We start from the raw sequence: 15,140 nt of genomic DNA, 5'->3' as shown, positions 1-15,140 counted from the left end.
TCATCAAAAATGAAACAGGTCCCTAATGGGTTAACACAATCGAAAGTTTCAACTTTCGATTGTGTTTCGAAGCAGTATGTGGCTTGTGCACAATTAGTTGTCCATCGTCTGCCGATTGCTTGCGGCAAGGTCTACAGGTCCATTCGACGATGTGAGCACAACAGCTCCTTCATTGGAAGGCTTTACACGCACATTACAGGGAATGGTATGGTGTGGGAAAAAGATGGGTGTTGCCCTCTCTTTGAAAAAAACAACAGCCGTGTACCGACGTATGGAAAAAACACAAAGAGAGATAATTGAAACGTGCCATATCACCCGCGAGAGGTCAATGCGCGTTAGTCAACCATACCAGAGTCTGCACAGTGCTGAACTGGTATCGCTCGAACCACACGTGTAGTGACCATGCTGGAAATTTTGCTTTCGTCGGGTTTGTGTGCGCGGTCATAACGATGAGGGGGCTGTTTTCACACTATAACTGTCTGTTCTTCCTAATAAAATGACAGTTGCTACAAGCTCATCGTTACGTGTGTCTTTTTCACGTGTGTGTGCGTTGTCGTCTTCTTCGTGCTTCTCCCCACGACTTCCGACTGTGTTAGAAGTTATCATTATCAGAAAAGCGAAGAACCTCACTGTCAAATAAGCTGCTATTTCGACTATTTTCGAAAGCACCAAGTGGGCTATACGTAAGATAGATAGATAGATAGATAGATAGATAGATAGATAGATAGATAGATGGATAGATAGATAGATAGATAGATAGATAGATAGATAGATAGATAGATAGATAGATAGATAGATAGATAGATAGATAGATAGATAGATAGATAGATAGATAGATTGATTGATTGATTGATTGATTGATTGATTGTTTGTTTGTTTGATTGATTGATTGATTGTTTGATTGATTGATTGATTGATTGATTGATTGATTGATTGTTTGATTGATTGATTGATTGATTGATTGATTGATTGATTGATTGATTGATTGATTGATCGATTGATCGATTGATTGATCGATTTATCGATTGATTGATCGATTTATCGATTGATTGATTGATTGATTGATTGATTGATTGATTGATTGATTGATTGATTGATTGATTCATTGATTGATTCATTGATTCATTGATTGATTCATTGATTGATTCATTGATTAATTGATTGATTCATTGATTGCAGGGTTTAACGCGCCGACGCAACGCTGGCGATGAGGCACGCCGTAGTGGAGGGCTCCAGACTAATTTTGACCACCTGGGGATCTTTATCGTGCACCGAAATCTCGTACACACGGGCGTTTTTGCTTTTCGCCTCCATCAGAAAAGCGGCCGCCGCGGCCGGGAATCGAACCCGCGTCCTCGTGCTGAGCACCACAACACCTAAGCCACTGAGCCACCGCGGCGCGTCTATGCGTAATACCGTTGAACTGTACTACTATGTAACGTTTAAAAATAGCTGTACCTGCAATGCTGGGCTTGCAAGGATGGCGGATTGGGCTCATTCGTAGAAACGGAGCTTCCGCGCGGTGTTTTGTTTCTGAGGTGGATCAAAGGATTCGAGTGGGCAAGTTCAAATAAACGAATATTCTTGCTTGGGGAGCCAAAAAAGGAAGAAAGAACAAAAATAAAAGACGATTATTTATGAACATAGCAAGAACACGCAGTAGTACCAATATTTTAGTGTCTTTTGATGTATTAACCTCTAGTAGGTCGGTGACGCGTCTTGCTGAGAGCGTTCATTCACCTGAAGCACAAAAGGGTCACGCGAAAAATCACATACGAGGATACAAGAAACATACAGTACCCTTCCCAGCTCATTCGTCCGTGTCTCTGTGCTGACCACCTCATCGTTTTTTTTTTTTTTTGCTGTAATGTGTACTGTCTCATTAGTCCATCTGTCTGATAAAGGCGTTCAGAGGCCTTCTGTAAACATAAAAAAAGTTCTTGGCGCTGTACACGACTAATGGTGCGCGCGATGCACTTGCAATGCCGTCCTGTATACCTGCCTAATAGAATAGCGTAACGACGATAGCAACAACGCCGATGTCGTTTGCAATAGGCGTCTCTCGCGAATATGCATATTGTTTACGCTCACGATCTGGTTTTTATATGCTGTTATTATTTCTAACCCGTGCCGCGTGCCAAGGTCGAGTTTCCCAACGCACTGAGCATTCCTGCGCGCAGCTGTGCGTCGACCGGGCCGTCACCGATTGCACGTTCCGGATGCGCTCCCGCCAAGTTTACCACCGCGGGGCTTTTCCTCCTGGCATAGCAGTCGAGCAGTCGTTCTTGAGACACCCGTCTGCGTCAGAAAGGACTCGCCGCGGCGCAGTGCATTGCAGCAATGCTGGCCTTGGGTCAATGGGCGTGGATAGCGGCTTTAGCTGCCTGCGTCTGCCACATACTGTGGCGGTGGCTTCTCAGGTAAGCCGTCTAACCTTTTAGAACACGCGCGATACAAATACAACTTAGCCGCACACCCCGAGTGAGAATATTTTTAAATTGTTTAAACGCAGAATATCGCTGCGCAAAAAAAAACTTGCGCGCTCCCTTTGCCGCGCGCTGCTGAGCGCAAAGGGAGCGGTGCACTAAAGCCTGCGCTGTGAATGGCGTCGCCACGCTATAATAAAACATCATTACCTCTACCCAACAACTGTGTGTCATAAGTATGTGAGGGAAAGTTCGGGCCATTGACCATGTAATTGAACGTAAGAAAATCCACAACATATCTAAACCTTAGTATAGTGGTAGAACCTTTTGTGGTAGAAACTCGGAAGCAATATGAAGGTACCACACATTGCAGTGTTATTGCGTATCCATCTTTTGGTATTGTGCAGTCAGCGCAAGAAATGCTTCACGGCTTTCGAAGGCACTGGGATTCCAGTGCCGCCACTCCAGAGCCTCATCAGTGGCCACGCCGATGCCTTCTTGAAAAAGGTGCCTACAATTTCCTTCAAATTGTTAGAACCGTTACTCGGGCTTTCTCGCGAAAAACAGCGCTAAGTAAGGCCCAAGTAAAGAATACGCAAACACAGACGCAACTGGGGCGGTTGTGGTCGGCAGGATACGCAAACACAGACGCAACTGGAGCGGTTGTCGTTGGCAGGATATCCACAGTTCTTGATTTTAAGGATAGGTAAGGCAGTACTAAAAAAACCCGTTCAACTCGTGACAGGACAGAAGATATGCGAAAGAAGCCCCCGAGCGTGATTCACTACAGACACAGTGTTTCCCACTAGATCAAAAAGGTGGCTGAAAAGGCAAGTGTGAGGACTGTGCTCTCGGCTACCGCTACCGCTACCGCTACCGGTAGTAACCTTGCCACACATGTTGCTTCATGCGCGAACGAGCCCTCATGCGAACCCTTGTTTGAGCATTGTCACGTCCTTAAGCGCTATGGTGACCAGAGATCACGCGAGATCTTTGAAGCTTTTTCTATGCATGAGCGAGCGGGCGCATGCGTCAGCAAACCGTCTGTCGACTTGTTGCCCAATGAGATAGCATTTCTTCAATCTTAACTGTATCGTGTTTTAGTATTCTTCCTAGATTTTCTTACATTGCCTGCGCGCAATAAAATTCATTCAGTTGTCAGTCAGCGCCCATGTTTGTCTCTTTCTCATCTTCCGTGCCGTTTCTTTGCGCAGATTTTTGCCCCAAAGAAGCTTCGGAGATTGTGTTTTAGCGTTATTAGACCTAGGCACTCAAATGTGCGATGCACTGCACTGCAAGCCAGAAACAAAATGGCCCTCAGGCGCTTCCGGCTGCACGAGGTGGCGGTACTCTTAAGCGTAGCCTATTTAGTGGCACTAGGTAGTCCTCTACAAAAAGAAACTTGCATATATGAACACGTGATTAGCGCGAAAAAGGCTCAGTGGGTGCGCTTGCACTTCGGAGAGTTGTTTGTATTTTTAACATGCCATGTTCCCTGACGCCTTTTGACGTCATTCTATTTTTGTCCTTTATATTTCCTGAGGCAATAAATAGCGTTTCATGTTGTTTTTGTGCATGTTCCCTGACGCCTTTTGACGTCATTCAATTTTTTCTTTATATTTCCTGGGGCAATTAATAGCGTTTCATTGATAGTCAGCGATGGTGTTTGTGTATTCTTTGCTTGGTCCTTGTTTAGCGCTGTTTTTTGGACGATGCAGAACCAACTTGCTCAAGTTAATACTTTATTTGGATCCAATGCCTATGTTAGCTCACGTCCCTAGTTTTGTTGAACAATATTTGTGCCTCTGTAATTAGTGTTCCATTCCCCGAAAGTCATAGGGGCAAATAGTCCCTGAGAACCACTACTCTTATCGGGCTGATCACGTAAAGGGACACTGAAGTGATTTGTAAACATTGCGGGATTACTAGCGCGATTTGTAGACCGGAGTATGCATGCTTCGACCATGCTCGGTGCGTTTACGCGAAATTATTTAGCAGAAAAATCAATTCGAAAATGCTGTCCTCCTCTCTTCATCCTCGCCCATTTTCTGTGGAGTTTTCGTGTGACGCCAGGAAAAAACGACTTGGCCCTGTCTGTACTACCGCACGGCTCGGCGACCTTCCGGCAGAGTCGGTCGGGCCGCCCAGCGTTTAGTCCGTCGGCCACCGACGGGCCGTAGCCTCGGCTACTGATTGCTACGATTCCAAGCCATCCTGTTATCTGGGGCATTTTACAGCCGACAACATGGCAGAAACACAGTATGGCGTATATTAAGATATCGGGAATGCCTATCCAACGATAACGTAGGATGTCAAGCATGTTGTTTCCCCGAACCGAAACCGAAACTTGTTTGAATGCTAATCTTTGACATCGTCCAATCACGTGGCACATTTACCTGACATCACTGCTGTTGGTTCGTGCAGCCGCCGCAAACCGCGCATGGTAGTTTTTCTTCTTTCAGGCTTTATAAAATAAATACCGCCTTTTCGCCCGGATAGACGATGAAACGTGTGTTCATTTGATCCCGTCTGCGCAGTGCAAGCAATAACGGGAGCTTGACAACTTCACTTCAGTGTCCCTTTAAGACCGTTTGAAGTGGTAGGTAAGCGTGATTGAACATCTACAATACGACTCGAATCGCCCATGGTTCCACGTCCTCAAACGGTTGACCACGAGCGAACATTTCGCAGAAACCTTGTTAATACATTGTGTGGCTAGTGTGTTTGGCATACAGGTTTTCCTACTGAATGAACTCCCCCAATGAAAGGAAATACGTTTACTGCGGCAATCGAAGAACGTGTATCGCTCGCGTATTTTTGTGTGAAGTTGCAAGCGCACATGTGTAAGGCATCGGGGACTTCATTTTTTCCAGTCAGAAATTTGCATCATCTCGCAAATGCAAATTAAATGTAATTCTCCTCAGGAGGGTATCCGGTTAATCACGTCTGAACCGTCAGCGAGACACCTATCAGCACGGCCTCCTGCACACGTGTTTCCGATTGGCCGAAATTCCAATTCGCCAAGGTGACTCAGCGTTGAGGACGTTGGTGGAGATATGTTGACACGATTCCTTTTTTGTGCGTACGAAGACGTTCACATGCCATAATGTGGCAGATTTATTTTTTGCTTAGTTGGTGCCTTTGAACAAGTTAGTTTGTTTTCCCAGAACGAGTTATTTTATGTTTAACATTCTCTTCATTAATCCTTCTCATCTTAAAACCGTAATTTACGCAGTGGGAGAACAATTTGTGGGCCAGTATGCCCCGGCTCATTTTTTCACACGATTGGCAGGTATCGGCGTTTCTCCAGGCCCAAAAACTGCTTTGAAGGCCGTAAATTTCCGTTTGAGAAACAATTGGAGTCGCTCTTCGTCTGTTCCGCGTCTGTATACATCAGTCTCAACTTCAGGTTTCCACTCGCCATGTAACGGCTAGACACGGCATATTAACATACATGTGTGGTTGTATTACCCACTGTTGCCGTGCTTGCCGCTGCCGTTTCTGATTGCAAGAATTTAACTAGGAATTTTAAATCCCCAAGCTTCAAACTAAATTTGCGCTCTTACTAGCACTCAAACTAATCCCCAAACTGAAACTAAGCCTAAAACTGATTCTATTTACAGTTATAAACTTTGCCGATGTTAAAAACAAGCAGTAGCAAATAACGGTTCACTAATTAATCTAGCCAGTATAGAAAAGCTCTCTCCGATATATTCTACTCGCAATCCTGAAACCTGGAAAGCAAAAAAAAAAATTACGAACAAATTACGGAGAACAAATGTTGCGACACACATTGCCGTCTTTACTCAATAATTATCAAGACATTTCACCATTTCTTTTAACCATCTACGCAGCATCTTTACACTCAACTAATGATGTTGTTATAAGGATAGATATCTTCCTCTTTCTCGCTATTGTATTCGTAAGCTTACTACTTTTCTAAACCCTGCTTAGTATGTATTTTGAGTGCTGTTTATAGTCACTGCATATAGTGCATGTACGTTGCGTTTTTTGTTTGAGTTGATTTTTGTTAGTACTGGCCAATGCCGCTTGCCGCCTGTCTGCACGGAGGGGCTGTGGCTAGTCAAGCTGTTCTTACAGCTTTTTCCCCGGCTCCCTTTGCGCGAAAGTGATTTGTTTGTTGTTTTTTCGCGCAAGAATAAAATCAATAAATTGAAAGCTTGGGGACGAAAAAGCTTCCTTTGCTCAGCCGTCGGCACGAAATACAGAACTGCAGGTATAGGTCGTGCTTACAGATACTCCTGAGCAGCGGATGGCTAGTCTCGTACCGCGTTCGGACGAGTAACTTGAGAATTGGTATAGGTGGCGGTGAGCATTGTAACGGCCGGGAACATTTCGCCGTTGCGGACTACCGCAGTAGGAACGATAAAGAGACGCCGACCAGTCCAAACAAAACATACGGATGTTTCGGCTTCCAGCACGGAAGCCTTGTTCACAATAAATGCATCCCCAGAAGTGGGTCGTTTAAGTGGGCTTGAATAATCGCTGCAAAGAGCGTGCCTAGATCGGGTTTAGATTTCCGTCGTTACGATTGACTGTGTTAGATGTGGTCTGAATGATTAGTGATTCCAGATGTAGCCGTGATGCTGTCACTTTTTCTGTTGCGACGATTCTTGCATTGTCCCAATCAATCTTGTGGTCATTCGCGACGGCGTGTTCGGCCTAAGCATTGTTGCGGACGCTCTTATTCTTTACGTCACGTGCGTGCTGCTGCAGGCGATTCTTATAATTTCCTGACTCCCGATATACACGCCGCTGCAGTCTGCACAAGGTATCTCGTATACCACACCGGGGAAGCGCTCCTTGGGCAAGCGGTCCTTGACTCTCGCGAGCTCATGGCGCATCTTTTTGGCTGGAGCGTGGGCCACCTGCACGTCATATTCCCGTAGGACACGTGCCAAACATTCTTGTTCCTGGAAGGTAGGGCACAGGAGCTCGCTTCATCGGGGCAGGAGGCACGTCCAGTTGTCCCCGTCGGGTCAGTTGGCGTTCCGTTGCGTTTTTAAAGTGCCTAGGGTAACCGCAGCTAGCCAGGTCGTCCCGTACCTTTGCCGTGTCCACCGCCGCATCCTCGGGCTTCCAGCACAATCTTTTCGCACGCTGCGGTAGCGTGCTAACAACAGCCCTCTTGTGGGAAGCGGGGTTCGCGGAGTTGAAGTTCAGGTAGCTGCCTGTGTGCGTTTCCTTGCGGTACACGCTGAAACGTAGCCTCTGGCCCTGCCGAGACACGAGGACGTCCAGGAAGGGAAGTTTGCCATCGGCCTCCTCTTCTGACGTGAACTGAATGGCACGTTCCATACTGCTGAGGTGGGCCAGCAAGCTGTTCGCCGCGTCTTTCTGAACGACGCAGAAACAATCGTCGACATAACGCAAGAACACTTTTGGTTGAGGGGCAAAGGAGGCTAGCGCGCGTGCTTCCAGCGCTTCCATGGTAAGGTTCGCCGCCGTGACCGAAATAGCGGCACCCATTGGAGTCCCCTGCCTTTGCTTGTGAAAATGGCCCGTAAAGACGAAGTACGTATTGTTCAGGCAAAAATCTAGAAGCCTGCGTAGTTCTGGCACATCCATCGGTGATCTCTCGGGCAACGTCTCATCAGCCTCGAGAGCAGCGGTGCATACGTTGACAGCCAGGTCAATCGGAATGCTCCTGAAAAGGGACTTCACGTCGAAGGACACCATCAAGTCGTCTTTCTCGATCACGGTGTTGCGAGTCTTCTCGACAAAATCGAAAGAATTACGAACGTGAGTGGTTCCTTTACCGACGAGCGGAGCCAAAACTTGGTGCAGGAACTTCGACAGGCTGTGCAGGGGAGAACGAGTATAACAACAATGGGGCGCATTGGGACGTCCAGCTTATGGATTTTTTGGCAGTCCATAAAGTGCAGGTGCAGATTCATTGTGGCTCAGCAGCTTGTAGTAGAGTGCTTTGTGGTTCCGGGAAACGGTTAGGAATACGTCGGCCAGCAGCTTTTGGAGTTCTCTTTCCACCTTTAGCGTCGTATCCTTCTTGAGGCAGATATACGTGTCACTGTCATCAAACAGAAAACGCATCTTCTCGGAGTCGGCCCTATCAAGAAGAACGGTAGCATTGCTTTTGTCGGCTGGCAGGATCGCGATGTCATCGTTTTCACGAAGACTCTTGATTGCATCACGTTCCACGCGTGTCAACGCTGAGCGGGCAGGTCGACGCTGAGCAGCGTTAAGGACGCCAAACACTCGGGTGCGGGTTTCTTCGCGACGAGTGTTTTCGACATGCCTGATAGCGTTCTCCACCGCGCATACTAGTTTCTTCTTCTCCGGTGCAGGTCCTATATTGAAATTCAATCCTAGGCCGAGAACACTTTCCTCGTCGGGGCTTGGCCTGTGAGACGAAAAGTTATGCACAATCGCTTTAGAAGGCGTCTTCGTTTTGAACGACTGCTCGGCGAGAAGGCTGGCCAGCTTATCGTAGTGGACGAGCTCGCATCTCAGACGCTGATGCTCCGTCTTCTGATTAGTGTGCAGTTGGATGCTGGGGAACTCGATGGGGCACTGGTGTTCCAGGCGGCGACGAGCCATGAAGGCATCGTTCTCCTGTGCGCGAACTTTAGATGCAGAGCATCTGATTCACTCGCCTTGTCCCTCCGGCGTCGTCGTTGGAGTTGTCAGCCCCTCTCCCATTCTCCTCGCCGCGCCAGCTGCGCTCTACGCCGCTCACCCCCTCTCCTTTCCGATGGCGAACACACTCTCGCGAGGGGCATTGGATTAGATTCGATTGGCTTGGCTTGGCTTGGCTTGGCTTGGATTGGGTTTGGATTGGATTAAAGTGGATTGTGGTGGATTGTGTTGCGTCATAGCCGCGGCAGACGCGCTGGGGCCGGCGCATGTGCAGTACTCTCTCTTCCGCGGTTTCCTCTCCTTCGGGCGCGCTGCGCATATAACCGGTGTGCCGTTCTCCGGCGAAGCAACATCCACGCTTGGCTCAAACACCTAGAGTCCACGCCGCTTTACAAGTACGCCAACGTCGTCATCGACCGGGACCGGCTTACGCAGTCCCCTCAACGTTATGCGCGCTATAAAACGCGGTCCCTTCGCCGCTCCGCCTATGCGTCGCATCTACACAGGGGTTCCCGCGAGGGGAGGTGGGAGTTTTTTCGTTCTAAAAGGTCGGCGTCTCTTTTCATTCCTAATGTACCCTCCCGGCCAGGCGGGATTCCGTCATGCTCTCGATTTCAGACTACCGCAGGCACCCGCCGCGGTGGCTCAGTGGCTAAGGCGGTGCGCTGCTGAGCACAAGGTCGCGGGTTCGATTCCCGGCCGCGGCGGCCGCTTTTCTGATGGAGGCGAAAAGCAAAAACGCCCGTGTGTACGAGATTTCGGCGCACGATAAAGATCCCCAGGTGGTCAAAATTAATCCGGAGCCCTCCACTACAGCGCGCCTCATCGCCTGCGTTGCGTCGGCGCGTTAAACCCTACTATCAATCAGACTACCGCAGGCACGCTAGCTGCGATTTGCATGATTCCGAAAGAAAATTAATTCTTGTAATTACGCTCAGCATGAGCTCCTTCATATTTATTTGGAAGAAAAATCAAAAACCTTGATCTCCTTCCTGTATCCTCCTTTCCGTTTTTCTGTAAGGTTTCATATGTCGCTTACTCATGCGGATTGCTTGACTGAGTGGCAGATGCGGACCACAGCACCCACAAAATCTGTCGACCGGCCACGGGCGTGTCGTCACAGTGAAAACTGAGCCCCGACAAGATTTGTGCACAAAAGAATTGTGGCCTTATTTTGTTAGTTTGTAGCCTTTATAAATGTTAGTAAAGTCGATTATGTCCGAATAACTCCCTACTACTGCATAGAAATAAGTATATTGCTTACACCGCTTCGCTGACTTCGTCTAACTGATATTGTAAACTGAATATCATCATTGCGACTAGTACTCTTGTACAACATTTAAAACCTGTTAAAACAGCAGAAAACATCAGCTAGGTTAGCCTACATAACAAGCAATCAAATTAAACCACAGCTTTTACCATGAAGCGTAAAACCAGGGTACCAAAAGCATTTTCCGCAGGGAGAGCTACCAGACCAGTCTTCAGCCCCACCACAAATCCGTGATTGCTTTTACTGCTTGAAGGAACTCAGTCATCGGTGATCAGATATTTGTGCAGGATAGGGTAACCCTTACTGGGCAAACGTTCTTCAAGAAATGCTAAACTTATCAGCTGGGAGTGCTGCAATCCAACAAGTAAACAGGAATATCTGATATCGTGCGGTGTATATACTTGTTGTTTGTGAGCGTCGTTGAATTTTCCTGCAGCCTGGTCGGATGGAGCAAGTTAACTTTCAAAGGTGGATCGGTCGGCCGATAGTCGATGATCGAAGAACCGATGAAACGGCGACTCGCAGGCTCGTTGGCCGACGGCACATAGCCAACGATAGCCTACTCCAAGTAAACACACTTTATTTACATTACATATTTACAACGTTCAAGGCTCATGATCGTATAAAAGAGCTCGGGCAACGCCCGCGTCGAGTGGGGCTCGCCACGCCCTCTCTCCTCTTTCCTCCTGTGCTCTCTGCCTCCAAAACATCAAACTCCTCCGTTTTACCACTAAAATCCTGCCCACAAACGGGACATCACCACTTGAGAGTGAGGATGGCTCATTGATTAGCCCAGAATAGGCCACTGATTGGCCACCGTGACAAAGCTGGGTGGGTTCAAAATAGTCACGTGACCCACCTCTCTCGTTCTCATACAGAAACCCAAAGGTATTCCGAAAAACACAAATATAACAGAAATGAAAACCAACCAACTAAAAGCAGACCTAACGACGGGAATCGGCTCTCAGGCGGCACGTCTTTAAGTATTGCCATACCGTGCACGTCTGTGTTTGTGCTCCGAGCCGCCAAAATTCATTTCCTTTGTTAATACGTGGACCACCTAAGAAAGCCTGGCCGTCTACCCAACGACGCATCCCATCCGCCAAGTCGCCAGGCTCAAACGCGTGACGAACTGAAACTTCGCCCAGTAACTTTGAGAAGTGAAGTTGTCACAGACAGAACATCCGGTGACCTCTTCCTATGTTTGACCCAAGATTTGACCCCTTGACCGACCTTCAGCTCCTGTCCCGTTCGGGGATTCTCGTGGCGGTAATCGCGGTCGTTAAAATCTCAACGGTCCCCCTCCTCCAGCTTCCAAAACGAACTGGAGGGAAACATCCTTGAAAGGCTGACAACGCTTTCAACTAATATGTGGTGACCGACCCGTCTGTATGCGTCGTCTCCGGGCCCGCTCGTCGGGTGGACAGAAACGCGCGGCGAATAACAAAGACGTCTCCGCTGTTTTTCCTTACGCCCCTCGCGCCCAGGTTAGCTCCGCCGGCGTGAAAACAAACATCATTCAGGTAAACAAGCAGAAATGTCCTTGATCTAACGCGGAGAAATCTCCGCGGAGAGAAACGCGGAGAAATGTCCTTGATCTAACCCCAGTGAAGGATATCTAGCTGCCGGGCAGTTTTAATTATTAAGTGAGGGACCCACACTTAACACCTCCCCACCAAGATTGTTGTCCGTATACTAGCTGTACGTACAACGTCAACTCTGGCTGTTGGTTACAAAAACCCAACGTAGAACAACCTAGATAATCCCTCGTAGCAATCGCTACATAATGCACAGCATGCAACACTCCCAGACGCAGTGTAGCCTCAACGCTACGCAGGAACAAAACGTAAAATCCTAATTGTCCCAAAAGATACTTGCAACAAAGAAAGGCAAATACAACAACACTACTCATTAACCTCACGAAAGGCGGTGTGCCTTCCGCGAACTCTAACACTAAATGAAAACTGAAACACAGAATGTAAACTTCAAACTGTCCCAAAGGACCATATTACGAAGAAAGGAAACATCAACGAACTCTCCACTAGCCTCCCAAAATGGCGAAATCGTTCTACAACTTGACACACAAGAGCGATCTCGCTTTATGCTCAGCACACGTGAAAAACACTTCCCGTGACACTCAAAAGCTACCAGCCCCACGAATGTAATAAACACTGAAAATCACAACTCAAGTAACATTACAAACCGCAATACCGCTACAAACGCATGCAGGATCGTTCTTTCACCTAACAAGAGCAAAATACACTTAAACACACAAAAAAGTCCGCTGCGCACTCATGATTCCCGCTCGCAACCTCAACAATGAGGTGCACCACGCCTTTGCATTTGACGACCCGTGCGCTACCTTTGCTTCCTCTGAGAAAGTATGGCACTCTAGAGCTTCACTCGAATTCTGCCCCAGCTCATTTAGGAGAAGCTCCTCGTGGTTAGCCGCTTAATCTATGTCGGCGCATTGGGGGGTGCTACTCACAACACTTGCTTGCGCTCCCTCTGCAACAGACAGCTGTACAGCCGGTAAAAGGCTTGTCTACAACACAGCTTTCGTACTGTCAGCCCTATCCTGCCCCGCCGGAGCGGGATTTGAATAAAACTACTGCGGAATTCTGAAGTCTTAGCCCTTAGCTTTTGCCTCAGACATGTTTGGAACGAGTATGTTTCCGCAGCTTTCGAATGTAGCTCGTTGAAGTCGAAATCACTGTTATAGACAGGCGTTTTACCGACTGTACATTACCCGCCTCCACAGGAGGATGTGCAGAATCTAGGGCAGCTGTCCCGTGAGATTTCTTGATCTCATCCGTCTCAGCGGGTACACAAGGGGCTGCTGAATAACTGGACTGTCTTCAACCTCCTCAACCACCTTCTCACGCTCCTTATCTCGAGGCGCTGTAAGCGCCCATGACGGAACGAACACAGTGAAGATTCCGACAGACCCTTCCGATAGAACAGGCATTCTCTCCGAGTGGATTTTCTGTACGAAGCTTAGCTTTCTCATACGCGATCTCGGCTATTCCTAGAGCTTTCCTCAGCCATCCATTCGGACGGGCTACCCGCGCCCCGGCTACCCGCTAGCCTTGCTTTTTAACTAAAGCGTGCTGAGCATTTTTGAGAGCTAACTCTGCTCTCAGCTACTAAATCTCTAGCACAGCGGCACTAACCTTCGGGTCGGTTCCCCGACATATCGCTAGCACAGTGGCCATGGTGAACCCGAAGAAAAATAAGGGCCCACCTGTCGTCCTCTATCCGGGTCCGGCGGTAGCGGTGTTGCCGATGCGGCCGCTCGTGGGCACGCTGCGCCGCTCTCCCCGCTGGATTCGGGTGCTTTCTCAGCGAATGCAGCTCTCTGCCAATCTTGAGGACGTCGCTGGTGTGGAGTGTATGCTCCCTCGGGCCTCCCACCAAGGTGTCGCCCCAGCCTCCGAACTCCGGCTCGGACTCTCGAACGCCGCGCTGACGCCGGGTGCTGCCGTAGAGGTTGCAGCTCTCTCCCTTTGTCGAAGTCATCCTCGACGCTGCAGCCTGGAGCTTCTGCTCCCCCGGGGTCTCTCAGCAAGATGTCACCCCGAACTCTGGCCTCTTGTTGCCGCTGCAACCTGGAGCGTCTGCTCCCTGGGGCCTCTCGCCAAGATGTCGCCCCAGCTTCCGAACTTGAGCTCTAACTCTCGAACGCCTGCCGCCGATGACGCCGGGTGCTGCCGTAGAAGATGCAGCTCTCTCCCGTTGTCGAGGTCGTCCTTACCGCTGCAGCCTGGAGCTTCTGCTCCCCGTGGTCTCTTAGCAAGATGTCACCCCGGTCTCTGGCTTGGTGTCACGGCTGCAGCCTGGAGCATCTGCTCCCTGGGGCCATTCACTAAGATGTCGCCCCAGCCTTGGAGTAGCCTCCCCGCCGTCCGCCGAAAGCCATGTCGAGCGATCCTTGTCACGGAGCCAGTTAACTTTCAAAGGTGGATTGCTCGGCCGATAGTCAATGGTCGAAAATCCGATGAAACGACGACTCGCTTGCTTGTTGGCCGACGGCACATAGCCAACGACGATCTACTACAAGTAAACTCAAAATGTACCATATGTACACTTTATTTACATTACATATTTACAACGTTCAAGGCTCATGATGGTATAAAACATGCCGGGCAAGGTCCGCGTCAAGCGGGGCTCGCCGAGCTCCTCTCTCCTCTGTCCTCCTGTTCTCACTTCCTCCAAAACATCAAACTCATCGGTTTTGCCACTAAAACCCCGCCCAAAAACGGGATGTCACAAGTTGAGAGTGAGAATGGCTCGTTGATTAGCCCACACTAGGCCACTGATTGGCCACCGTGACAAACAAAACTAGGCGGGTTCAAAATAGTCATGTGACCCACCTTTCTCACACTTATACAGAAACCCAAAGGTATTCCGCAAAACACAAATACAACAGAAATGAAAACTAACCAAATAAAGCAGACGTAACGACGGGAATCGGCCCTCAAGCGGCACGTCGTAAATTATTGTCATACCCTGCACGCCTATGTTTGTGCTCCGCGCCGCCAGAATTCCTTTCCTTTGTAGACACGTGGACCGCCTAACAAAGCCTGGCCGTCTACCCAACGACGCATCCCATTCGCCAAGTCACCAGGCTCAGACGCGTGACGAACTGAAACTTCGCCCAGTAACTTTGAGAAGTGAAGTTGTCACAGACAGAACATCCGGTGACCTCTTCCTATGTTCGACCCAAGAATTGACCCCTTGACCGACCTTCAGCTCCTGTCCGGTTCGTGGATTCTCGTGGCGGTAATCGCGCTCGTTAAAATGTCAACGGTCGCCCTCCCAAACGA

General features: G+C 48.8%; 1 protein-coding gene across 2 annotated transcripts in view; it reads left to right on the top strand.

The window, feature by feature from the left end:
* The first annotated feature begins 2,180 nt into the window (after positions 1-2,180).
* Positions 2,181-15,140, top strand: part of LOC144138348 (thromboxane-A synthase-like) — a 49,249-nt gene continuing 36,289 nt past the window's right edge. Inside the window, exons 1-2 of one of the 2 annotated variants that reach the window (XM_077670586.1) lie at positions 2,181-2,420; positions 2,834-2,933. In XM_077670586.1, coding sequence (XP_077526712.1) covers positions 2,341-2,420; positions 2,834-2,933 — 180 coding nt within the window. In that variant the 5' untranslated portion in view covers positions 2,181-2,340. The remainder of the gene's footprint in view (positions 2,421-2,833; positions 2,934-15,140) is intronic. The other variant, XM_077670585.1, reaches the window with a different exon arrangement.

Source organism: Haemaphysalis longicornis, unplaced genomic scaffold (assembly GCF_048455015.1).
Source record: "Haemaphysalis longicornis isolate Haplotype H1 unplaced genomic scaffold, Haemaphysalis longicornis Haplotype H1 scaffold_5, whole genome shotgun sequence".
NCBI classification, from domain to species: Eukaryota; Metazoa; Arthropoda; class Arachnida; order Ixodida; family Ixodidae; genus Haemaphysalis; species Haemaphysalis longicornis.
The sequence above is the reverse complement of the archived record's forward strand: the minus strand, read 5'-3'. Positions and strand labels throughout refer to the sequence as shown.